The following is a 26,454-nucleotide window of genomic DNA, read 5'->3' as shown; positions in this document are numbered from 1 at the left end:
GTATGAAATGGAGTATAGCTTGATGCCACAGGTGAGCACTACCATATGAGTTGCCCATACTTATAACAGTTAAATGAGGGCCACAAGCAAGTGTGAAAATGCTGGCTGGCGAGTGCTGGTGCATGCTAAAACACACAAGTGTGAGAATATACTTGAATGAAATGCTGGTGACCAATTATATCCCTTTAGTTGGCCAAAGTATGTCCAATTCAAGTCAGCTGATTTGTAAAAACTTGAGTTTGCAACATGAGAGTGGGAAAGCTGTTTTGTGTCCAAGCTATAAGTTTGCCCATCCCCTCCCCTAGCTTTAATAAGTCAAAGCTTTGTCAGATGTAGTTTCATCATACACGGCTAATTCTTCATCTACTAATTACTGTTCCCCAAGCCTGTAAAAGCAAACTGTATATGTTTCTTTTCATCGTCATCGCACACATGCTATAATGTAGCAAATATATTTGGGTCCTTGATAAAAAGACTTTTCCCTATAGGAGTCCCCTTACCACTGAGTACAGCAGCTCAGGATGACTTATCGCCTCTGGAATAATAAAACAAGAAATGGGAAGCTGTCACAGGCAACAGCACCCTCACTCTACATTCAATACATGCGGGGCCCTTGACAACCACTGAGCCTTGGTGTCCTATATTTATGACACGTAGATCACGGCGTGCTGTGGGCTATGCGCAAATGAGAGGCAAAACTTCCTGATATATATACACCCCGAAGCATATCAGAAACAACAAATAAAAGTATAATCGCTATCGAGACAGTAGGTATTGAGCAAAATATCAAAGGACATGGATACTGCTACAGTCGTCTTTCTTGCCTTGCGCCATTTTGTTTTTATTGCTAGGGTTTTCTGAGGAAGACAAGGACAAAGAAACTGTCACCTATGCTGGCGGAGGTGCATGGAGAATGGCTCAAATTCTTTCTTGAGTTTGCTGACCATTTGTGTCACGATTTAGAATAATTTCTCTTTGTGTTCTTTTTGTAGAATACCAGGGCCAAAAAGGTCAAATATACCATGTGACAAAAATAGCCTAGTGACAAAAAGCAGGTTTCCTGGCAAGCCCATGAAAATAATTCAGTCTGAAGTAGAGCATTTTCATGCCAACTCAGCACCATGCTATACCATCACCTTGGCATCAAAGCAACTTATTACCACAACTATCACTAAACAAGAGCCCACACTTCTCATCTCTCAAAACTGAGTTCCTTTGTCTTTGTGTAACACAGTCATGGACCAAAATGACACTATCACCATCCCCAAACAAAAAGGATTCATTTCACATACAACCATTTTGTTTATGAATCGGTAGCAACTGGCAGTTACTGGCAGAACGCAGCAATGTGCCGTTGTCATACATTCAAATGTACCAGCAAGCGCTATTAATGCTTTAGTTTATTATTCCATGTCCAGAATGTCTGATGCATACCACAGACTATAAGGTACACAAACATCACCTCCTTTCAACAACTAAAAAAAAAAAAAGGAGAAATAAAACTAACTCATTACATGAAAATAAAAACAATCGGGACTCACCTGTTCATTGCCTTTTTCAAAGAAGTAAATATAATAATTCAGCAGCTCTACAAAAAGCTGCACTTTGACTGAAGGGTCCATACATTGTGTGGCAATACGAATTCCTTTTTTAAGGCATTCAACAACTCGTTTGCTATCATGCAGCTGCAAGAAAGCAGAGACACAACCAAAATTGTGCAAAGTCAGATAGGAAACATTACAATCATCTGTTCTAAGCAGGCTACAAAACTATGAACAACAAAACTTGTACAATGATAGATTAGAGTTAACTAAATGATTGCAGACAGCTTCCAGTGCCTAAGTAAACCTACTACAATAATAACTGCAAAAGTTTAGTTTAAATTAAACTTCGTTCTAAATAAAGTTGCAAATACATTATGAAGGTAAGAAAGTAAAGGCAGAGACAAGCTCGACAGTGCAGTCTCAATGGAATGCACCATAATCTAATGCTCCTCATATCAGCCACATAATCTAAGGAAGGAATTCTTGAAGTGATATGTCCAATGATGCTGAAATATACTTAGCACATAAAAAGGCCACAAACCTCTTCACCTCCAGACTCCTGGGTCTTGCCCGACCAGAATAAGTGTGAACAAAGACCTACACCACGGCACTGGTCAGGCTTTTTGAGAAGCTTGGACGCTGCCAGTGCACACTGTGTACGCAGCGGCTCATGGTTTTCTTCAGAGAAGCAACTTGTCTGTTCTACTGTGCCCATAATCAAGGTTATTGCTGATAACTGGGCTTTGCTGTCTGAAATCTCATCCTCATACAGAGAAAAAGCCTAAAAGAAAAAAAAAAGCAATTTCATATGCTATGTGTTGGTAACACAGAAAAATACAGTTTCACCCTAATTTCAGCTCATGGTCTACAGCTCTCAAGTCTCAAGAACAAATGAAAGAGTAGCAAGCGTATGAAAGTGCAATGAAAGTACCTGTGAGATAAATTCGTAGGCCACAGTCTCATAATTTTCAAACTTGATTTGACCAGCAACTAGTGCCCCTTGAAGAAACAGGCGTAGAGGTAGCTCGGCGAGTTCAGCTTTGATAAGTGCACTGATAGTTTGGTGGCAAAACTGAAAAATCTTGTTGCATTTCTTCTCCCACTTGTCATCCTGCATCAGATGGATAAGGTTGTCAGCTAGTTTTTTGTGAGAAGCAGTGTACTAATTTCAGCACTGAAACCATCGGAACAAGATTAGTGCAGCTATAACATATTTTATTGCATGTATAGGTCACACTCTTTACAAGAGACATGCAACGAGCCTCGTATGTCAGAAAATACTGCATGTTGCGAAAGCCTGTGTTCATTAAATTTTTCATAATGACAATTGTCATGCGGACAAACAATGACATGTGGATCCTTACATAACAGTGCAGTGCAGAAAAGTGCTTTCTTTCACACTAAACACATCCCCATGTACATGTGACCACCTCTAGATAGCAATAACTGCTAGTACAGGTGTCCCATCAAAATTGATACATTGCACCATGTTGTTGTTAAAGGGACACTAAAGAAAAATACTAAGTCGACGTAAACTGTTAAAATACCATTACAGAAACCTCACAGTGCTTGTTCCATGCCAAGAAAATACTCGGTTTACGAGAAAATTGCCTCTGAAGCGCAATGCTTAAGCACAATTCAAATCACCCGCCCCTGAGTGGGGAACGGTGATGTTACATATGCCATCACCACCCTTAACAGCCGTCAGTGAGTAAAACGGCTATGGTTTTCTGTGCAAAATGCAAACACGCGGCCATGGAGGAACCGAGACAAGACAGAGCGTTGGATTCACTGCTGCAGCTGCTCTTGGTCAAGTCGCAACGACCGTTCTGGAATACTGTAACATCACATGGATGAGGCATTCTCCCCTAGTTGCAGTTTGTGTGAGTTTCCTAAGCTGGCAAAACTAGCACAGAACTACGCGATAACGAAACTAGTGAAATGCGAAAGTGCAGCCAGCACAGTGTAGAAAAAACGAAACCTTTCGACTGCCCGTGTCATTGTCACGGGCAACATCGACGAGTTCTTTCTAAAAATCAAATAGAACTGAAAAAATGGCATTTTCTTTCGTCTTCTATTGCAATACATTGATTTTTTTTATTACAAGAGTGTTCGAATACTGGTGAAAGAATTACCGTATTTACTCTATTCTACTGGGCCCTCGATTGTAATGTGCACCAGTTTTTAGTGACCAAAAAAAGGGGGAAAAAGAAACGCCCTGGATTGTAACGTGCACCTGTTTGCCGTGACTTAATGAAAGAAAAGTTCTTTAGAGTACTGCGCAGCTCATTCTTTCACAGAATTACAACTTTCTCTCATTTGGAAAAAACAAATATTTACTCCCAATGCACTGAAGTTGCAATAAACAAAAAAAGTTGGAGTTTCACACGAAAGGCGAAGCATTGATTATGCTAGCAAATTAGTAGACAGCTATACGAAAAGTAAGGATAGTAGTTTTATCGGCCGTATGGATATTTAAACATTTGCTTACTAACTAAATTAACAAGCATGCTGTCACGTGCACGCAAGCATGAACACGTCTCACTCAATGACCGTGGAAACTCTTTAAACGCTGGAGTGAGGAAGTGCAGCAGCAGGAGCGAGGGAATTGACCTTTGTAGGGCCTCTCTCTTCGACGCGAACTAGGCGATGAGAACAGTGCGGTACGCCTAGATGCGCAGACTCTTGTCTCCGCCGTAGATGGCTTTCAAGATAGGGGCCACGCGGCTGCACCGTACATGGCGGCCGTCAGTGTAGAACGCCTCTCCTCTTTGCGCCAGTCCTGCACGCAAGTTTTGAGAACTCCGAACGCCCGTGATGCGGCCCGATTTCAGCCTGTCTTCGCGCACGTGATCGCTTTCTTTTCAATTGCGGCATCGTGATGAACTCAGTATGTCTTTGCAGTCGGCACTTCCATGCTGTTAGAGCAAACGCAGAAAACGGGAAGAGGGTCCGCGCACTAACCTAAGCCAAAGGAAGCATTGCCTAAGCACACATACTACAGCACATGGAGAAAGCTACGGCAGCTAGGCTCAAAACGTGTACGAGGCGGCCATTTTTAAATGCCGATGGCGATATGGTAACGCGGATTTAGGGTCGTACTCGATTCTAACGCGCACGCGACCCATTTTAACGAAAAAAATATGCATTAGATTCAAGTAAATATGGTATAATGAGGATTACCTTCGTCATCAAGCTAGTAGTTGAATCTGCCAGGGAAGTCCCTAATCATGTCTTGCATTTACCTCAATTTCTTTATTACAAAAGCTCTGTTCGCAATAATATTGACGCCTTTGATATTCTCAAACACTAATCTATCACTTTAGCCTGACTTAATATTTGCCTTTAGTGTCCCTTTAAATGCTGACCCCCGCTACAATGAATATTTATTTATTTATTTACTTATAAATACTGCGATCTTAAAGAAGATCTTAGCAGCGTGGTACACGAGTAAGTTCACAAAACAAAATATATACAAAAAGATGGGGAACTGCACTAAAAACATTTTTCACACAAGCGCAAAAAAGCAGATGCAAAAAACAGGCACAAAAAACACAGGCACAAAAACAAGCGCTTCAACGTTACTTCAGCGATCTTTCCCAATCATACAGTCAAACAGTGCTATCACTAACAATCTCAGCAAGTGCAAAAAAAAAAGATAAGTTAAAGATATGTCTCGAAAAGTGATAATGAGTCCTGTGTTACAGTTTTATCGGCCAGCTTATTCCAATCTACTATAGTTCTCGGAAAAAAGGAATACTTGAAGCAGTTGACACGTGTTGTAAATGGGAGTTACAGCTAGTGAGTGTCGCTGTCTGGTAGCGTAGCCTGTTGCATAGGTGATAATGTGAGACGTGTCGATGTTGTAGTGACCATTTATTAGTTGGAAAAAGAATTTTAGACGACATGCACGATTTCTGTCACTTATAGAAGGCAAGCCGCTCCGAGATAAAAGGTTAGTAATAGAACTACGCCCATATGTATTGTAGATGAATCGAACTGCTTTTTTCTGTAAGCTTTCTAGTTTTGCAATATCGCTTTTAGTGAACGGGTCCCATATAACTATAGCATATTCTAAAACGGGGCGGACTAGTGTTTTGTATGCCAATAGACGTACTGTTGGTGTGGAGGATTTTAATACGCGTCTTAGAAAAAACAACTTGCGGCGACAATTTGCTATTACTTTGTCAAGGTGCTTTGACCAGGAAAGATCCTTTGTTATGTACAAGCCAAGGTACTTGCATTGCGCTACCTCTGACAAAAAAGCATTTTCTGTGCCATAGCGATATACCAGTGGCTTCTTTTTTTAAAGTTATCCGCATATATACTGTCTTTTCGAAATTAATGCACATTTGCCATTGTCTACACCACTCAACTACCTTATTAAAGTCCCTGTTTAACCTAAGTTGGTCTTCTTCCGTTATTTCATCGTACAGAACGCAGTCGTCAGCGTAAAGCCTGATTTTAACAGAGAGGTTAGTGACAATATCGTTTATATATAACAAAAAGAAAAGGAGGCCAAGAACGGATCCCTGTGGGACACCAGAATTGACAGCAGCTATATCAGAGGTTGTTTTATTTACAGTAACAAACTGATGGCGGTTTGTAACGTAGGCTTTAATCCATGCTAATATTTTATCATTTTAAGCACAGCTCCGAGCTTATGAAGCAATTTAACATGAGACCCTATCAAATGCCTTGCTGAAATCCATGAATATTGCGTCTGTTTGTTTCCCTTTGTTTACAGTGTTAGCAAAGTCATGTACGATTTCAACTAGTTTAGTAGTCGTCGAAAGGCCACTTCTAAAACCATGCTGCATGTTTGTGAAAACGTTATGTTCGTCTAGAAAACCAGTTATATGTTTATGAATTATATGTTCTAAGAGCTTACATATGGCAATACGGCAAATCAGTTTGGAAGTTCGGAAGTGCGGAAGCCCGCAAAGTGACGGAAGGTTCGTGAAAGGAAAAATTGTGATCTATCCGACTGTAGCATGAAGCTATGAAAGAACCCCAATACGGTTTTCTCAGAAGGAAAGCTTCACAGTTAAGAAATTTCTCCTGGTATGAGGATCAAACCTGGGACCAAAGCCTTTCCGGAGCAATCACTACGAAATGAGCTAACCAGGAGGCTAGCAGATCGCAGAGCAAAGGCGAATTAACGAACAATTTGAAGCATGGAAGGTTAAATATGGCAATTCAGCTCTGTGGAAGGCCACAAGATGATGAAAGGCTTGTGAAAGAGAGCTTTGAAAGAAAGGTTTGTAGCTTCGTGCTACAGTCAAGTGCATGATGATTTTCCCTTTCATAACTTAATAGCTTGTGTGGCACTAGATCAACCCTACAGACTAATTGTAACACAGTGACCAAAATGTTTACAACACTCAGAGGGCAGGCAAATAAACTGCCCTACCAATCCTGGTAATCTTATACCTTGTCACTCAAGGAACGGTACTTGAAAGCCAGCTGATACGACTGGAAGACAAGTGGAGGCAATGTGTAGCGAATGCGCTTGTTGCCTCCACTGCCAAAGTGCTTCCTGGCAGTCATCACGATCTGTAAATTAAACAATACATGTTGAAAAATGTTTCGAATCACAAGAGCAATGTGCAATTTCTTTTTTTTTTTTTTTTCCAGCTGAGTGGCATTGATACAAACCAGATACTGTTGGTCAGGCGAGTCAGCCACCATGAGGTTTGCAAATCGCCCTACAAGCACCTGCTCTTCCAAGAAGTCCTCTGGGTCTTCCTCTTCGTCTGGCTGGTCTGGCTGGTCCTGAACCAGTGGGCTTATCAAATTGAGCACTTGATCTGCCTGGGAACAGCAAGCAAACCATTTGGTAGGCTTGAAGGGTTTGTGTTTGGCACATCAGGTCAGAAGTCTGAATTACTTTTAATGTGGCTCATAAGCTACCTTGGTCATCACTTGGCACAGTTTCTCAGTAGAACATTATGGAGGGGGAGAAATTATTTCATGTGTGGCAAAATTGATAGCTTTTGTGTAAGAGGGTGAGCTACTTGCTTTGTGGTCAACATCTGTAACAGTGCAAATTATGCAACAAGAAAGAAGTCGTGTACTGACTACATCAACTGGTACCCGATTTTGATTGCAGTCAAATGAGATATAATCATTATAAATAATTAAAAAAGGTTTACCAAGCTCGGTAAGTTCTAATGATGACACATAAAATCAAGACTCAATTTAATGAAACCTGCAATGTAACAAACTACCATATTTTCCGGTCTATAAGTCGCAGTCCCCTCAAAACAGCAGTTTTTTCATAAGAAAAACGTATGTAAGTTGCACCTGTGTATAAGATGCACTTGTCCATTCGGGAAGCAATTTAAAAAAGATAATGTGATGTTTCACTTCGTGAATGCGGGTCACGGGCAAGCAATGATATGGACACTCTAGGCACATTTCTGCTGTTGTGATCACCACGATGTTCCGTATGAAGTACAAGGGCGATAACATCGTCCCCGCACACCGTATGCTGCATGTGCGAGTGAAAGCGTGCGACGGTGAGCCGAAAGCAGGAAGGCAGGAAGGCAACATAGCAGGGAAGGGGAGTGGCTTGTACTCTGGTAGCAATTGCGCAGTTTGCACCTCTGCGCAAACTGCGCAATCCGCATTTTTTATGTTCCTGTGCTGCCCTCTGACGCACGTTACTGGATACGTTTTGGAAGGGTGGCGGAGATTTCGCCGGTTGATTTGTGTACCTGCGCCCATGTTGAGTGTGTGTCGGTTGTGCGTTTCATGGATCGCGATTAATTATTAATGGTTTCTCTGGGGCAGCATGTCATTCACCTATCGACTATACTGGGTGAACAGGCCCGAGTATGCTGTTGTGGTAACAGCGCGGCCGATAAAGGCACGCAGAGTTCCGTCTGCCGACGCGGCTGCCTTGGAGTTCGTTGTTGCTGATGTCTGCACTTGCACATCGCTTTCTGTATTCCTTTTACACATTCACTAAACATTTCGCATATTCAAGAAGCCTTCAAGCGCAGCCTTCCACATCGGATTTGCCAAAGCAGTGCATTTGTTTACATCTACATCTACAGCTTCAGGTCGCTGTTAACTTCGGATATTGTAGAAACAGCGCATCGCTGATTCTCAAAACATAACAAAACATACATATTTGCGCATGTGAGCTGTATTGTTCCACCCTGAGACGAGTCAATATCAGCAGCCGAGCCACTTAAACAACTGCAACTGTGATCCAGACACACATATATTACGGGCTGTTACTACTGATTCTTGCTTTTGTTTAACTTCATCATACTTACAGTTCGCGCGTACTATAATGTATTATTAGAGAACACTGCTCGGCATAAGCCCTCATTTATAGGCTGTGTAGTTATCTCGCAAAAACGTGCATGCCATCGCTTACACCGTTGGTAACTGAGCGAGCTTACGCTGCTGTACCGAATTCACTGTCTCTTCTTTCCCGTTTGACGCAGAGGTAAAAAGCGCTTCTCTGGAATAAAGAAATGTGTCAGCACAACAACACACACAGACCCACCATCTACGCGGATGCAACCGGCAGCGTCGGAAACGGTGACCAAAGTACAATATGTTGGCACAGCGCTGTGTCGCCGCTTGCCGCTTACCGTGTACGTGCCGGGCAAAGTGAAGAGTAGTTGTCAAATCCCACAACTGAACTATATAAGAGCGGTTTCCTTCGTCCTGACTGCTTATTTTTAAGTTCAGGTCCATCGGTAGCGGATGCACGGTCTCGACGGGGTGACGCCTAACACAAACTTCGCTGAACAGGATCAACATTGGCTCAAACTTCACGTGCACGGCTTGAGATGACTGAAGCTTATGCATTTCAACTTCGAAGGCATGTCGACACATTTTGAGCGCGAATAATTTATATACAAGTGAATGAGCTGCAGCTATAGCATTGTCGGTTCGAAGGCTGATCGCGTAGGGTTCGGTCAAGCTATCGTGGTCAGCACGCTGATTTTGTCGGTGCCATCGACAAGAAAGCCCGTCGAGCTGTATGACAACTCGCACCCGTCTGTTGCGTCGCTGTCGGCCTATTATGATCAAATGGTCTCAGTGACACAGTGCTGAATAGTCGTCCAATCGTCGGCGTCAGCATCTTGTCGGTCTCGTATCGACCCAGCGTTACCACGCCTTAAATGAGTATGTGAACTCAGGTATGCGCTGCCACCACATGCACCAGCAAGAGTGGGTTGACTCTGCAAGAAGACTGCGTCAGCAACGTGTCTTTGAAGTGTCACCCAAGTGTAACACAGGGATTTATTGATAAATTTGACAGCCGTCAATGCAGGGTGGCAACTACGTGGTTCACGGTGCAGTCCGGACGAAGCCCTGGCCCTTTTCTGTTTTAAAGTGGAGTTGCAGTCTTACGCTACGCACGTTTTTGGCACCACACCGACGTCGAGCTACCAGCAGAGTTTCAACGCGGTACACAGCACAAGTGTTCGCTGCAGTGAGCGTCCGTGCGTTTTTTTTTTTTTTTTTTCGGAGTACTTTCCCCCAATAACTGGCCGTGCGGCCACGCGTGCGTCCCTTCCAAAACGTTTCGCGACTAATCTGCTAGGGCAGGGCGCATGAAAAAGGCAGATTGTACAGTATAGTTTGCGCAGAGGTGCGCGCCGTATCTTGAAAGCAATCTGCAGATGCGACGACTTTGGAGTCGATTGACTCGGGGTCGGCCTGCCACCGCTTGCATTGCAGCTCCATCCTTCTCGCACAGCACTCAGCAACTCGACCACAAGAAGAACCCCGTAACTCCATAGCACGCAAACAATCTGTAGCAACTGCCAGAGGAAGTCAACCCAGCACGCTTCGCGTGGCCATAGCATCTAACCCGATTTTGACGGCACTTTTTTCCAGAAAAGAAAAACATATACAAGTCACACCGTTCTATGAGACGCACCAAGGAAAAAAATTTAGAGAAAACCACGACTTATACACCGGAAAATATGGTATTTGCATTTCCCGATCCTAACTCTATTAAAAACAGTGTATGCATTCTTGTTTCTTTTTTTTTTATTATTGTTTTAACAAAGTAATATTGTGACATGGTTTCAATTTAATGAAAGTTTCAGCCATTTCAAACATGTACATGGAGCCTCTATGGCTAGTAAATCTAGCAAAAATAAGTCGCAGTTTTGCCCAAAAGATGAAGCATCAATTGCGATAGCAAGTTAGTAGACAGCTATATGAAGAAAGGATAGTAGTTTTATCAACAGTATAAACTTGTAAACATTGCAAGTAAACATTGCATGTGAACATTGTAAACAGTGAATGTAAGGAGAAAGGGGGGGGGGGGGGGGGGGCACGAACTTATGATGGATGGATGGAAAACTTTATTTGGTCCTGCAAGTAGTGATAATTAACCCCTAAGCGGGCCGTTCCCACGTCGGGACCGGAAGGCCAAGCCTCACGGCCACGTCATAAGCCTGCTGGACAGCCCAGAAGTGTTCATCCAGGTCCGGGCTGCGAAGTGCAGCCTCCCACCTGGACGTGTCCGTGATCGCCGAGTCTTCAATTCTTTCGCAAGACCAGAGCATGTGTTCGAACGCGGCTAAAGCACCACAATCCTGGCAATAAGGCTCTGTATACGTCTCAGGATAAAACATGTTCAGCCTCCGTGGGCAAGGATAAGTACCAGTCTGTAGTAAGCATAATGCAAGTGCCTGAGCCCTGTTTAGGATGCGGCAAACCGTAAACCCTGCGATTAAGAAAGTAATACTTCATGATCTCACTGTATGTGGAAGGGGAGTCTCTGTTCTCGGGGAGTACCGCCACGGTGTGGCGCGGGGCAGAGCGGAGAGTAAGATCTTGCGCTGCCTCATGAGCGGACTCATTGAGATTTGGAGGGGCTCCCTCAATCATCCCAAGATGAGCAGGGAACCAACATAAGTAGTGTTGAGAGATCTCACTTCTTTAGCTAGGCTGTGGCTGCGCATGGCTGTCCGTACGGTTGAGTGCATGCATTGCTGCGAGCACAATCTGCACCGCACATGATAGTGCTCATAATCGCGCCTTACATTTATATTCTTTTATTTTATGGCTCGATCTTCTTGCAATAATTCATTTTTAATGCTTACTGACAGGAGACTATCCACCAGGAATGTTCTGGAAACCTATGAAATTATTTTAACAGCCGGAACTTAAAAACCTCAACGTAAAGAAATTCGCAATTTAACAAAGCTTTTCATTGCAAATACAACTTTGTTTTATCAAAATTTGACTGCAGTAGTGATCAAGAATGAATATGCATAATAGTAGTAGTGGTAAGAATAACAATGGTGCATACAGTACAGTAGTCTAATGTAGGCAAACCTCCAGAATTTCGGTTTTCGCTTTGAACTGATAAATGTAGAAAAATATCTGCTGGTAAAAAATCTGCCATATCAGTGAAACCCAAACACCAGCTTATAAATAATTTTGGCCTCCAAAAACCAAATATAGTCCAAGTTGGTCCAACGGTACTTTAGCTGAGCTGCTACATTTCAATCAAGAGAAACCATTTTGGTGACGTCAAAGTAAAAGGATGAAAAAAAAATTCACAAACGATTACGATACTCCCTAATGTGAAATTTGAGCACAGCTGTGTACGTGTTTTCATCTTGCGATATGTTGGCTTGCATGGAAAATCTGTCTCTTGCAGACTTTCAAATGGAGTGAAATATGGCGCGACTGCATCGCTTATTGAGAGATAACAAGCCAGTGGCTTTTGGGTGACACCTGGGTGCGATTTACAGCAGCCACCGCAGACAAACCTCCGCTCATGCAGCACTTTGTTTCGATACAGACAATGCACGCTACTCTGCCGCCATCTCGTAGACATCGTTGCCGTAAAGCCCATCTTGTTCGGTACAGTAAAACCTCGTTAAACTGTACCCGCTTAAACAGTAGTTTTGTTTTAAAAGTAGTAAAGTCAAATCCCCGACTCAGCAGCCATTGAACATCATGTGTTTTGTATCCGCATAAACCGTACCAGCTTATTGCATATGTATATGTTAACACGTAGTGTTTCCGATACTCTTCGTCGCGCAATCATGGCGGTGCGTCGTCCCCATCAGGCGGCTCGACAGAACAACAAGCCTCAGAGATTAGAACGGCCTCGAAGCGCCCTATGCATTTGTGCATTAAGCCACATCAACATCATTTCAGCGCTGTGCCACCTTGCCAGAGAGCATTGTGGCGTTGTGCAAGCTAGGACTCGCATCATGCTGAAGCTCGGATTAAAAAAAAAGGCCAGGTGCTCAGCATAGAAGAAAAATTGGACATCGTTTGTGCTATTTAATGTGACACGAAGAAGTCGGTGCTGGCATGCGACAGGGATATACCGTTGACTACGGTGTGTGGCATTTGGAATGCGAAGAAGTTGCTCGGCAGCGCTGCTATGACCACGAAGAGATGTCAGCTACAAGGTTCAACTTTTCGCCGTTGCCACTGTTGTTGCCGAAGTGTCGTCTAACGACAGTGATGAGGACGACACGGAAAGCGACAACATGGGCGATTCAGACCCGACAGTGGCAGAAGCTGTGCGTTACGTCAGCCTCATGAATGCAATCGTCGCGACGGGAACAGCACCCCACAATGAAAAAGGCGCCCCGCAACTTCTGCAGCGCTACCGCGGGCATGCACGGAGAATATGTAATGCCAACAAGGAATCTGCCATGCGAGTGTTTGCCGAGAAGAGAAGGCTGGCTGAAAAGCTCGTTCACAGCTTCAGTAAGTAAGGGGCCGCTGTCATCACTGCTAGGCCGCCACGGCATCAAATGAAAATAACACTTTTGCTGCACGAAGTGAATGCTGCATGTTTTTGCCCTTTCATCGCACTCTCTCCGAGTTCCGTTTTTGACAGGTAAGTGGGCGATCTCGTGCTATTTCGGTTAAGCAGTACCGTTTAGTGCATACTTTTCCCAAGCTACAGCCAACTATGGTTTAACGAGGTTTCACTGTACTGCGCTTTTCTTCTCACGCTTTTGCAATACCCTCCTCCTCCACTTTGCGCTTTATGGTTCCGCGGCACCCTCCTCCTCGCGCTCTCTTTGCTATTGCTATCTTTCATCTTCTGCTGCCGCTCCGCGTTCGCTTTCATTCTTCGCTCTGTTCGTTCATTCAGTTATGAGGGACAATGCTGATGCTCGCCACAGGAACAAGCACTTAAGAGCGGTACTCTGAAATATGCTGAGCCAGCAGTGCCCTGCTGCTAGTATCACTGTCTATGCTATTCTCCTTATTTGCCGATAGGGAACAAAATTAGTCTATGTCTCTGCAGTCACTAGGTTCATCAATGTAAAATTTGCACAGGTTAGACGCCTTTGTCAGAACCATGAGAATGCAAAGCTTTCGAGGCATTCGTGCGGACATTGCTGGCCGACGCTGATGTTTTACCCTGTTTGCTGCACAGCACTGACATTCTCTTTCAGCTTTCCCCTGCTTCGCTTCTTCGGAGGTCTGCCAGGCATCTCTGGTGGTCTCGTCTCATCACCACTCAGATTTATACGATAAGGCTGCCTGTAAACACTTCCATGTGAGCATGTTCCTTGTTGTGATTGATGTGGGAGTCTATTGAATTGACGCTGGTGTCTATTGTGTTTGACCTAGAGTTCTGTGCACTGTGTTCGAGAGACGTCAGGCGAGATTTCCATGTGAGTGTGTTGTGCAGGGTATGCTCTGCTCGAGACCTGCCGACAACCAACCCAGTAGTGTATCTAAAGAAAGCTTCACTATAAAAGTGCCCATATGATAGTGTGCGTACGTGAATTAGATGAACCAGGTGAGCAATGACGCCAAGTGCATTATCAATTGACCCAGACAAAAAAGGTGAATGGTAAGCACAAAATATTTATCAGATGTTTGCAGGAACAAAAATGCAGGTCACTGTACTAACATACAGTTCCCATGAACACTAGCAGTTCCCTTGGCTTTATTATGCAGTGCAGAAAACATTGAGTGGAACAGCACTGCATTTTGCTACATCTTCTGAGGACATTTTTCAGAACTGGTGCTAATCACAAGCCTTCAAGCAAATGGGTTTGCTTTGCATAATGGCTGGTTTAATTTTGCAAAAGCCGCCCCTAGTCTCTACTACAACGCTGAGCTTAACGTCACTTAGTGTTCCTTGAAACACCTGCAATGCAGTTTCTCACATACAGCCTACCCAATAGCTGACAATGCTGACTCATCGCTACAAACAGCATTGTTATATACGGTATTGCTATCAGCGGATTGCAATGTGGCTTATTCCATGCTCATAAATGTTTGTGCCTGGGCTTTCCAGGTGCTTGAAATTTCATGATAGAATATGGAGCTTTTTCTATTAATTATACTGTTAGTAGCCTTAAACCAACAATACTTCAAGCCAGAAAACATGCACTAATACCTGTTCTGGTGTTGGAATCAGAGTGTCATTCTCAAGGGCACTGTTTACAAGAAAGCAGGCCATCACTTTTCGGCCACGGTAGTCACAAAGCTGCAGAAGACTTCCAAAGTGGCTGAGCTGCAGAATTGTCAGCAAATCATTGTATGACTGCACAGGTATCTTCAGCAGTCGCACCAACTCCTTTCCAACAGGTTTCGAGAGCTCCACTCTAGAGGAGGAAACAGGAATGAGATTGAAAGAAGGTCAGTGCAACACGCCATAGAAAATTCTTATATTCATCAATGTTTTTTATGTAAACAACATTCTCTACAATGAAATCAGCAAACACTTTTTAGCAATTATCAGCATCAGTGTTGCCATTATTCTTGTAAAGATTTCACTAGAACATTATTGAAAACCCATTGTAACCTGCCAAATATTTTTGCAAACCTGCTGAAAATCCATTACATATGAACAATTTCAATAAGAACAGAAGCTATAGAAAATGGGTGTTATTAACCCTTTCAAAGTTTTTGCCGTATATGTACGGCGGCGGTTTTCTGTCCCGCAAGGTCTTTGCCGTACAGGTACTGTTTCAACCCTCCGATTGAAATTTCGCGCCATAATGATGATACGTGCTTACTGGGAGGTGCTGCCACCTCTTAGGACTTACAAGAAGCATTTGAAATTTGTGCTACCTTCTTGCAGATTTAAACAGAACTGATTTATAGCTTCAGCGCGTCACACAGACTGCGGCAACACCCCTTTTGTGGTTTCGGTTTTACCGCGTGATCGCAACGGAGGCCCGCGAAGCGTGATCTTTGTCTTTGTAGGCACTCTCTTGCAGGGGTTGCGGAAGTTGATTCCTATCTTGATTGGCGCTGCTCTTATCTTGTTGATTATCGCCGTTCGCGAGGTATTCTCGTTCTCAGCTGCAACACGCTTTCGCGCTTTCGGTTCGCCGCGCGATCGCAATGAAGGCGCGCGAAACATGATTTTTCTCTTTGTTGGCACTCTCTTGCAGGGGCGGCAGACGTTGATTGCTATCTTGATTGGCGCTACTCTTAGCTTGTTTATCACCGTCGCTCATGAGGTATTCTCACTCTCTGCGGCAACGCGCTTACACGAGAGGGTGCCTCAGACCTCTACCCAAGGCAGCCGCAGATAGAGAATATGTCGTGTGTGCCAACACAACTCGTCGCTCCAAGAGGAGAAAAGACACGCATTTTAGGTGTTGTTACGTTTCGCCTACGACGCGCGGTATAGCCGGCACGGATGCAACGGACGCCGGGGCTTCGTTCAAAGCGGCGGACATTTTGGCCCGTTCAGCTCCGCCGATACGCCTCCCCGCCAAGCGCGTCCAGGCGTGTTTCAATGCCACGTGTCTTCGTGTGTGCGTGTGTGTGTGTGCATGTTGGTGCCCATGCTTGTCAAAGCGCGGCAGCCGGGGAGAGGAGCTCCCCAAGAGTGAAGCGAGGAGGTCTGACCGGCGCCGGCCTGGCGGATGCGTCACTACACTCGTCTCAACGTGTCTCTCAGCCTGTCCGTGCCCCGCCGTCACGTGGCCTCGTCACGAGGCCTTCCTCTTGCCCTCGACTCCGAGAGTATAAGAGCAGCTGCCCCCGGACGCCAGGAGGGGGGCTCCGATTTCTTCCGTTGAGTTACGTGCTCTCCCGTCTCTCCACTTCGGTCGACCTGACCGCCCGCTCTTTTGCGATGCTAGAATAAACAAGTTGTTCTGTTACCAGTCGACTCATGCTTTGCCGGGACCTTCGGATGCTTCCAGTTGTGCCCCAGGCCGCTAGGCCAACGCTACCCTTGGGGCTTGCGACCCATTTGCAACAACGGGTGTCAGCGCTGAGGTTCCAACAGCTGGTTGCCAGCGGTGAGATCGCGACAACGGAGGCCAGCAGCGAAGATATGCGGTTGACTGTATGCTGAGCAGCACAACGACCATCCGGGAGCAGTGCAACGAGCCCTGTGTGATGACTGGTTGCCTGCAGCGGAACGACTGCGCTGAATTCTTGGCTGCGAGGTTTGGTGAGTGCGGGACTTTCTTCTTCTGAGCTTTGCCAGGCTTTTGTTAGTGTCAGAAACAGAGCTGGTAATTGTGGTTGTCGTTGCTGCCGGGTTAGTTTGCGGCAAGACAATAGTAGGCAGTAGAGAAAGCAGCATTCAGAGCAGCCATGGATTGGAAGTCGTTGCGCAAACCGAAATTGCTGGAGCTTGCAAGAGAGTTGGGTCTGGATGTCTCAGACAAACTCAGAAAAGCAGAACTGCTAAGGGCTATTCTTGAGTTAGAAGCTGAGGATGACGAGCTGTCGGAATGCCTTGAGACCATTGAGGAGAGGAAGACTCAAAAAGAGCAAAAAGAGAAACAGGAGCGCGAACTTAAAGAGCAAAAAGAGAAACAGGAGCGCGAACTTAAAGAGCAGAAAGATGAGCGCGAACGAAAAGAACAAAAAGAAAAAGAAGAGCGCGACCGTCAACACGCTTTGGAAATGAAGCGTCTCGAGGTAGAGATGGAACGCGCTCGTAATGGAAGTCAGGCACGCGGTGCAGGAGAACGAGTATCGTTCAAAATGACTGATCTGATGCGGCCGTTTAAGCTTGGAGAGGACATTGGTTTGTTCCTGGTTAACTTTGAGCGAACGTGCGAGAAGCAGGGGTTCTCTCGGGAAACGTGGCCACAGCGCTTGCTCACTTTGTTAGCCGGCGAGGCGGCCGACGTAGTCGCTCGCTTGAATAGAGAGGAGGCAGAGGATTTCGACAAAGTGAAATCGAGTCTGCTAAAAAAGTACAGGCTGTCAGCGGAGGCGTTCCGTCGGAAGTTTCGGGAAAATGAGAAAGGTAAAAGTGAGTCATATACAGTTTGCCTACAGGCTTATGTCAAACATGCAGGAGTGGCTCAAAGAAGAGAAAGCGTTTGGTGACCACGAGAAAGTTCTGCAGTGTTTCGGGCTGGAACAGTTTTATAGTCGGTTACCTGAGAACGTGCGGTACTGGGTCTTGGATAGGCCAGACGTTAGTACAGTGGCTAAAGCCGCCGAGCTAGCCGAGGAGTTTGTGACGCGTCGGGCTCGTGGAGCTAAGGACGGTCAAAAGGGTGAATTTGGCTCCCAAGTTTGAGAGGCCGAAGTTCACGCCCATGAGAGCAAAGGGGGACACACGTAGTTCGGATGCGAGTGAAAGCAGTCCGACCGAACGTAAGGAGACGGCGGCAGCCGAAGCCGAACGCAGAAAGCGGTTCGAGACGAGGCAAGTGCGCGTGTGTTATACGTGTCAGAAGCCGGGTCACTTTTCGGCGCAGTGTCCGGAAACAAAAACAAAAGTCGTGTTTTTGTCATTATGCAGCACTGACGAGAACATGAAGCTTCTCGAGCCTTACATGCGAGACCTCCTCGTGAACGGGAAAGAGTGCCGAGTGCTTCGCGATTCCGCAGCTACGATGGATGTAGTTCACCCCTCTTACGTAGAACCCGATATGTTCACGGGCGAGTGCGCATGGATCAAGCAAGCCGTGGAAGCTCATAGCGTGTGTCTGCCCGTAGCAAAAGTGCTTATTGAAGGACCTTTCGGAGCGCTTGAGACGGAGGCCGCAGTGTCATCTATGCTGCCCCCCCAGTACCCGTACCTATTTTCGAACAGGTCCGATCACCTCCTGCGCGAGAAGGGGCTTTTGTTTGGTGAGGCTAGCGTTCAGGCCTTAACCAGATCGAAGGTTCGGGAGCTCGCTGCAAAGGCGGTAGTTGCGGGGCCGACGTTGTCGAACAATGAGAAAGGGTCAGAGGCGCAGCAAGCTGATATTCAGAGCACGCCCGAACTGAATAAAATTGAGCCTGTAGCGTTAAAGGCACCAGATACTGGAGAGGAAATTCCCGATGCGGGAAAGTTAGAAGAGCTATCTGCAGATTTGCTCATCGCGCCTACGTCAGACGGACTTAATAGGTTGCTAAAAGTCAGCCGGTCGGCTTTGATAGCCGAGCAAAAGAAGGATGGCTGCCTAGAAAACATACGCTGCATTGTCAAGGAAGGTATCGCCAAGAAAAATGCTCGCTTTGTGGAAAGAGGTGGGGTCCTGTACCGGAAGTATCTAGACCGCAGGGGAGTGGAGTTCGATCAGCTGATCGTGCCTCAATGCTATCGTCAGGATCTGTGGCGCTTGTCGCATGGGGGTTCGTGGTCCGGACACCTAGGAGTTAAGAAAACTAAGGACCGTCTCTTGCAAGAGTACTATTGGCCAGGGTGTTTTCGGGACGCAGACCACTTTGTGAAGACATGTGACACCTGTCAGCGGGTGGGCAAGCCAGGGGACAAATCGAGGGCGCCGTTGAAGTTGGTACCTATCATTACGGAGCCTTTTAGACGGCTCGTTATTGATACAGTGGGACCTCTACCGGTAACAGCCACGGGGTACAGACACATTTTGACTGATCTGCCCAGCGACAAAGTTCCCTGAAGCAGTGCCGCTTAAAGAACTCAGCTCAGTTGAGATAGTCAATGCACTACTGTCCATATTTGCGCGAGTTGGTTTTCCTGCGGAAATCCAGTCAGATCAGGGCACGGTGTTTACGAGCGCTTTGACGGCAGCCTTTCTCGAAAGGTGCGGGGTAAAGCTGTTACACAGCTCAGTGTACCACCCACAGTCGAATTCCGTTGAGAAGCTCCACTCCGTCATGAAGCGCGTGTTGAGAGCATTGTGTTTTGAACATCAAACTGACTGGGAGCTGTGTCTGCCTGGGGTGATGTTTGCATTAAGGACCGCGCCGCATGCGGCTACAGGGTTTTCGCCAGCTGAGCTGGTGTACGGTCGCTCGCTGCGGTCTCCGCTTCGCATGCTTCGAGAATCGTGGGAAGGCAGGGGCGACGACCCAGTCGTGGTGGAGTACGTGCTTAGGCTCCTCGAACGCTTAAGAAGGGCACAGGAGTTGTCAGGTGAAGCAATGGCAAAGGCCCAGCAGAGGGCCAAGGTTTATTATGATCGGACAGCCAGGGCCCGTCGTTTTGAGGTGGGCGATGAGGTCATGATATTGCGCACATCGCTAAAAAACAAACTCGACGTGCATTCGGAGGGCCCAGCATGGATTGTTCAAAAACTGTCGGACATGAACTACGTGGTCAGTCTGCCAGGAAAACGGAAAGCACAGCAAGTTTACCACTGTAATCTGCTCAAACCCTATAAGCAACGGGAAGCAGTCGTGTGTATGATGGTAAACGTTCCCGAAGAGCTTCCGGTCGAGCTTCCGGGACTAGGCTCAGTGACGAGCAGGAAAGACACCGATCAAGTCATTAGTGACTTAATCAGTAAAGCATCGCTGTCGCCTGAGCAGAAAACCGAACTACACCAGCTCTTACAAGAGTTTCAAGGTCTGTTCTCTGAGAGGCCTGGTAGGACTTCTGTCCTTACTCATGACATAGAACTTACCTCCCCAGAGCCAGTACGATCCAAGGCGTACCGGGTGTCACCCCGCCAGAGCGATATTATGGAGGCTGAGGTAAAGAAAATGCTACAGCTCGGTGTTATTGAGACGGGTGAGAGTGATTATACCTCCCCTTTGATTTTAGTTGAGGTACCGGGCAAAGAACCTCGTCCTTGCGTCGACTACCGCAGGCTTAATTCCATCACTAAGGATCAAATTTATCCGATCCCTAACATCGAGGAGCGCCTTGAGAAAGTTAGTAGCGCTCAGTTTATTTCCACCCTAGATCTTGTCAGGGGTTATTGGCAGGTTCCACTTACAGAAGAGGCTAGTAGGTATGCGGCGTTCATTTCACCAATGGGGACATTTCGTCCTAAAGTTTTGAGTTTTGGTTTGAAGAACGCGCTATACTGCTTTTCAAGCCTCATGGATAAAGTGTTGCGCGGACAGCAAGAATTCGCTTTACCGTATTTAGACGACGTAGCGATATTCTCCGCATCCTGGTCTGAGCATATGGCACACTTGCGGGCAGTGCTAACCCGCCTGCGCGAAGCGGGCTTGACAGTCAAGGCTCCCAAGTGCCAGTTAGCACAGGCCGAGGTTGTCTACCTCGGTCACATGATTGGTCGGGGTCGTCGCCGCCCCTCTGAAATAAAGGTGGCCGCTGTGCGAGACTTCCCGCAACCGCGCACGAAGACCGATATTCGGTCGTTCTTAGGTGTCGCCGGCTACTATCAGAGGTACATCCCCAGGTACTCTGATATCGCGGCTCCCCTGACGGATGCTCTAAGAAAAACAGAGCCCCAAACAGTCGTCTGGGACGAGACAAAGGAAAGAGCTTTTAGCGCCCTAAAGAGCGCCTTAACAAGCCAGCCTGTGCTACGATCGCCAGACTACACAAAAGGGTTCGTTGTTCAGTGCGATGCTAGTGAGCGAGGCATGGGCGTTGTACTGTGCCAACGGGAAAATGGAGAAGTGGAACACCCCGTCCTTTATGCTAGTCGTAAGCTGACCAGTCGTGAGCAGGCGTACAGCGCCACCGAGAAAGAGTGTGCGTGTCTCGTGTGGGCCGTTCAGAAATTGTCATGCTACCTAGCCGGCTCGAGGTTTATCATTGAGACGGATCACTTCCCTCTCCAATGGCTGCAGACCATCTCTCCCAAAAATGGCCGCCTCCTGCGCTGGAGCCTCGCTTTGCAACAACATTCCTTTGAGGTGCGTTACAAAAAGGGGAGTCTCAACGGTAACGCCGATGGCTTAAGTCGAAGCCCCTAACGTAAGAATCAGCCTCAAAGTTATTTGTTACTGATGTTTTTCTTCCTGAGGCAGGATTTTTAACATATTGCTTTTGTTTAGTGTTTCAAAGTGATGACGTGCTTTCTAGTGCAATTTTCCAATTTGTGGACGCGTTCTGAGTGCTGCTAGACTACTGTAAGGAACTAGGCAGTGGTATAAAAGGGGAAAGAGCCTGGCAGGACTTGGTGAGGGTTGTTTCGTGCTTGCTGACTGAGCGGTTGAGTTTCGGCGTAGTTCTAACGCTTGCCGGGAACGAGAACAAAAATGTCAACTCTCCCGAAGTCACTTTGCAGTGTCCTGTGTGAACCTGAACGAGAGAACGAGGCCTTCTCTGTGCGCTGCGCTCAAGAAACGCCGAAGGACGCCCGACTTCGGTTATGAGCATCATCGAGCGACATCCCTCCGGACAGCGGATGCAGTCCCCTGACCATCGGGATCTCCTTCCCCCGGCGGGGCGGTCTGTTACGTTTCGCCTACGACGCGCGGTATAGCCGGCGCGGATGCAACGGACGCCGGGGCTTCGTTCAAAGCGGCGGACATTTTGGCCCGTTCAGCTCCGCCGATACGCCTCCCCGCCAAGCGCGTCCAGGCGTGTTTCAATGCCACGTGTCTTCGTGTGTGCGTGTGTGTGTGTGCATGTTGGTGCCCACGCTTGTCAAAGCGCGGCAGCCGGGGAGAGGAGCTCCCCAAGAGTGAAGCGAGGAGGTCTGACCGGCGCCGGCCTGGCGGATGCGTCGCTACACTCGTCTCAACGTGTCTCTCAGCCTGTCCGTGCCCCGCCGTCACGTGGCCTCGTCACGAGGCCTTCCTCTTGCCCTCGACTCCGAGAGTATAAGAGCAGCTGCCCCCGGACGCCAGGAGGGGGGCTCAGATTTCTTCCGTTGAGTTACGTGCTCTCCCGTCTCTCCACTTCGGTCGACCTGACCGCCCGCTCTTTTGCGATGCTAGAATAAACAAGTTGTTCTGTTACCAGTCGACTCATGCTTTGCCGGGACCTTCGGATGCTTCCAGTTGTGCCCCAGGCCGCTAGGCCAACGCTACCCTTGGGGCTTGCGACCCATTTGCAACAACGGGTGTCAGCGCCGAGATTACAACAGTGTGCAGACTGCGATAAGGCACTGTGAGTAGACCCGTGTTTCAAGGAGTACTACACTCAAATAATATTGAACATTTTGCAGTTCTGAGTGATGCCGACACCAAAATACTGTTCCTAATTTTTTTTTACTATTTATTCCCGACTTTATACATTCTGTAGATTCAAGATCCGCAATTAAGTAATTTGACCACCTGGGAAAGTTTTTTTCAAAATAATTCGACCCTCAAAGGGTTAAGGTCTACAAACACTTGGCATTATTTTCTTGCATAATTTCAGCGAGAACAATACTAGAAATGAGATAAGATTTGGTAAATATTCACCAAGAAAAACTGCAATGAGGAATAAGATCAAATATATTAAGGCCTTCTTACTTAACACAAGCACTATTACATTGCTAATTATTCTGAAAATACAATTATACCTCAATATAATGAGCTTTTTAAGCATTCTTTTTTTAGCACGAGATGTTAGCTTCATTTGTAGCAGAGTTAAATCGCATCGTGTTTCATCAGAATGATTACAGGCAAGTGATTCTTTAACAGCGTGATTCTTTTCACCCAAGGACATCATCGATATTGTGGTTACTAGGAAAATGTTTTAGAAAAGGGGTAGCCCAAGGCGAGGATTGCTGTTAGCTCCTGCATATGGTATTGCTGTTCGTTTTTCCCTGAAAAATTTGAGTCAAGTTTGTGAAGTCATTAAAGCTTGCTGCTGTATGAGCAGACTTACCACGCTGAGTGCTTTGTTCCACAGCCGGATGCCTTTTTTGTGTGCATTTTGTAATCATTTATAGGCGTGCAATGTTTACGCTGCAAAGGACTAAACCTGCCCTTGCCACCAGCGCCCATGTACTTTGGCCGGCGCTGCTCTGCCTTTAAATATGTAATGCAACTACTCTCTTCAGTTACACTTGAAGAAAAAAATTCAACGACGATTACACTACTCCCTAATGCGAAATATGGGCGCAGCTCTATACATGTTTTCACCTTGGAATATATTAGCTGGCGCAGACAATCTGTCTCGTGCAGCACATTGCAAAGGGAACGAAGTGTGGTGTGGCTGTGTCGCTAATCTGGAAATCGTGAGAGCCAGCGCATGGGTAATGCATAGGCACGATTCACAGCAGCGGCCACCAACAGACCTCCCTGACAATGTGCACTACTCTGGCACCATCTCGTATGTATTGTCGCCGCACTGTGCTTTTCTTCTCACACTTTCGCGATACCCTTCTCTGCTTTGTGCCTCATGGTTCTGCTGCAACCTTCTCTGTGCTTTCCTCCTCGCGTCTTTCAACTTTCGCTGTGCTCGTTCGCTCAGTTACACCGAGGCACAACGCCGACGCTCGCCGCAGGAACGGTCGCCTAAGAGCTGCATTCTAAAAGACAGTCGAAATTTGGCAAGACTTTAGCTTTGTACGTTTTCAAGCAGGTCACTAAGACAATTTCGAATTGAGATAACGACTAGCGGGAAGGGCATTTTGTCGACGTACGCATCGAAATCGCATACGCGGTGCAGCTCCAAGTTGTGCTTGTATTCACCTGTGCTTTCGGCGACTTCGGACAAGGGTACACATTTTCGTTACCAATTTCATGATTGCTCTTGATGAGGTGATTTTCACAGCGGTTATTCAGTGATGTCACGTGTATTCAGCAGCAAGATCACTACAATGTGTGTCATAATCGTGCTGTGAGAGTCGTTTGAGATATAAGTCTGCACCAATGTGTGCTTATTATTGAGGTATAGAAACAGCAATGCAGCAAGGGTAGAATTTAGAAAAAAAAAATGATTGAGTTATCACATTAGTCAACAAAACAAAATAGCTGCTTAACACGAGCTCCACTTTGTAACTTGCAGTCATTATGCTTGTCTGCGGGACGCATCTGGCATGTACGCGGACTAGTCTGTCCTAAACTCCAGTAACATAGCGTACATGTCTGCTCTCATAGGGGCCCACGCCTTTCCTGCAGCTGTCATCTTAGCAGAAGCTGTCCAGCAACTGAACAAAGGAGAAATTGTAGCCGCATACTTCAGTCATCCTTGCTGCAAAGAGTTGTCTGCTACTGCACCGAAGCATGCTTTTGAAAGTGCCCGGTAGATGGTAATCAGTGGCTCCTCTACAGGCACCCTGCAGATGCAGCCCCGACGAGGGTGCCTCTAGCAGCGGCATGAGCGTAACCCGAGATTAGCAGCAGCAGCCATATAGAGTTACTAATACTGGCAGCAGCAACCTATGTTATTAAAATGGTGACGGTGTCATTATACAGAGTCCGGCCACGCTCTTTGCAATGTTTTGCTCTGGACCAGTTACATTTCAACTGAAAACTGAGCTTATCGACATTAACTGCAATAAATCCATGTCCAAACCGCAAAACCTGCTGTGCTGTGGGGTGCAAGAGTGTTACAGCAATGCTCCAGGTACGCAGCTTTTAGGCACCCGTTCCTGCGGTGAGCGTTGATGTTGTCCCTTGTAACCGAGCGAATGAGCACAGTGAAGGATGAAATAAACACAGAGTGCAGTGGGGGATGAAAGATGGCAACAGCGAAGAGAGAGTGAGGAAGAAAGTGGAGGAGGAAGGTGCAGCGGAACCATAAGGCAGAAAAGGGAGGAGGAAGGTAGGGCAAAAGCATAAGAAGTGTAGTGCAGCGCAAGACAGGCTTTGCGGCGACGATGGCTACTAGATGGTGCCAGAGTAGTGCGCATCGTCTGCATGGAAACAAAGTGCTGCATGAGTGGAGATCTGTCTGCCACAGCTGCTGTGAATCGCACTCACGCATAACCCACACGCTGCCTCTTTTGATCTCTCGATTAGAGAGGCAGTCGTGCCACACTTCGCTCTATTTGTAACATGCCGCACGAGACAGATTGTCCGCGCCAGCTAATACATCCCAAAATGAAAACACATATAGAGCTGCACTCAAATTTTGCATTAGGGTGTATCGTAATCATCTGCGAATTTTTTGCTGGCATGGATATCAGGGAAGCAATGGCCCAAAACCCAGAACCCAGCTGGTTCATTGAAGAAAGTCAGCTACATGTTTGGTATTTTCGTTGAACTTGTTCTGATGATAAATGGCCCATCGCGGAGTTACCTGTCCATTAGGTAGCACGTATTTTGTTCGGGAGACCGGGCGTAATGTACGCGAAGTTGATGAAAGTAAATTCGAATGGCAACTGCTGCTGGGTGGCACTCGGACGTTAAAACCATGACTTAGGCCAACAGATATACCCCTGCTATGTTGCCAGGACTGCCATCAACAGGCATTAATTATAACGTTTTGGAACAAGCAAACACGCATGTGGTGTGGTGCTGACAGTGATACGATGGCATCTTGCAGGCAGCCATCCCGCTCCAGATATTCTTTAAAAATTGTTTATGGCATTAAGAGGAGTTCACATTCCAAACTATGGACGCTACAGAGTAAAGCTATTCCAAACTTTTCTATTCCAATTCTGCAATCAGCCCTCCACAATTGGTCAAAAAATGTTCGGGCCACCCCAACTTCGCCTGTCTATCACACAACATCACGAAAATTGTGATAGCTACGTATCTACGACATGTACACACTGATAATGCATGAACATATTGAATAAATGCAAAGTTTATTTCTGATTCTGCGCCTTTTCGCCATTAGCCCTCTGTTATTCGTCAAACGTTTTCGGGCTGCACCCACTTCGCCTGTCTGTCACATGACGTCACAAAACTGTGAAAACTCACCGCGTCAAAGTGACATGTACACGTT

At 46.4% G+C, this 26,454-nt stretch overlaps 1 protein-coding gene across 1 annotated transcript in view; it reads right to left on the bottom strand.

The window, feature by feature from the left end:
- Vps35 (Vacuolar protein sorting 35) overlaps nucleotides 1-26,454 on the bottom strand; it is a 71,512-nt gene that overhangs the window by 11,336 nt on the left and 33,722 nt on the right. Inside the window, exons 10-15 of the mRNA XM_050194112.3 lie at nucleotides 14,923-15,130; nucleotides 7,203-7,358; nucleotides 6,978-7,100; nucleotides 2,476-2,655; nucleotides 2,086-2,325; nucleotides 1,542-1,685 (exon numbers count right to left, since the gene is read on the bottom strand). Of these exons, the coding sequence (XP_050050069.1) occupies nucleotides 1,542-1,685; nucleotides 2,086-2,325; nucleotides 2,476-2,655; nucleotides 6,978-7,100; nucleotides 7,203-7,358; nucleotides 14,923-15,130 (1,051 nt within the window). The remainder of the gene's footprint in view (nucleotides 1-1,541; nucleotides 1,686-2,085; nucleotides 2,326-2,475; nucleotides 2,656-6,977; nucleotides 7,101-7,202; nucleotides 7,359-14,922; nucleotides 15,131-26,454) is intronic.

This window comes from Dermacentor andersoni, chromosome 1 (assembly GCF_023375885.2).
Source record: "Dermacentor andersoni chromosome 1, qqDerAnde1_hic_scaffold, whole genome shotgun sequence".
In the NCBI taxonomy this organism is placed as follows: domain Eukaryota; kingdom Metazoa; phylum Arthropoda; class Arachnida; order Ixodida; family Ixodidae; genus Dermacentor; species Dermacentor andersoni.
The sequence above is the reverse complement of the archived record's forward strand: the minus strand, read 5'-3'. Positions and strand labels throughout refer to the sequence as shown.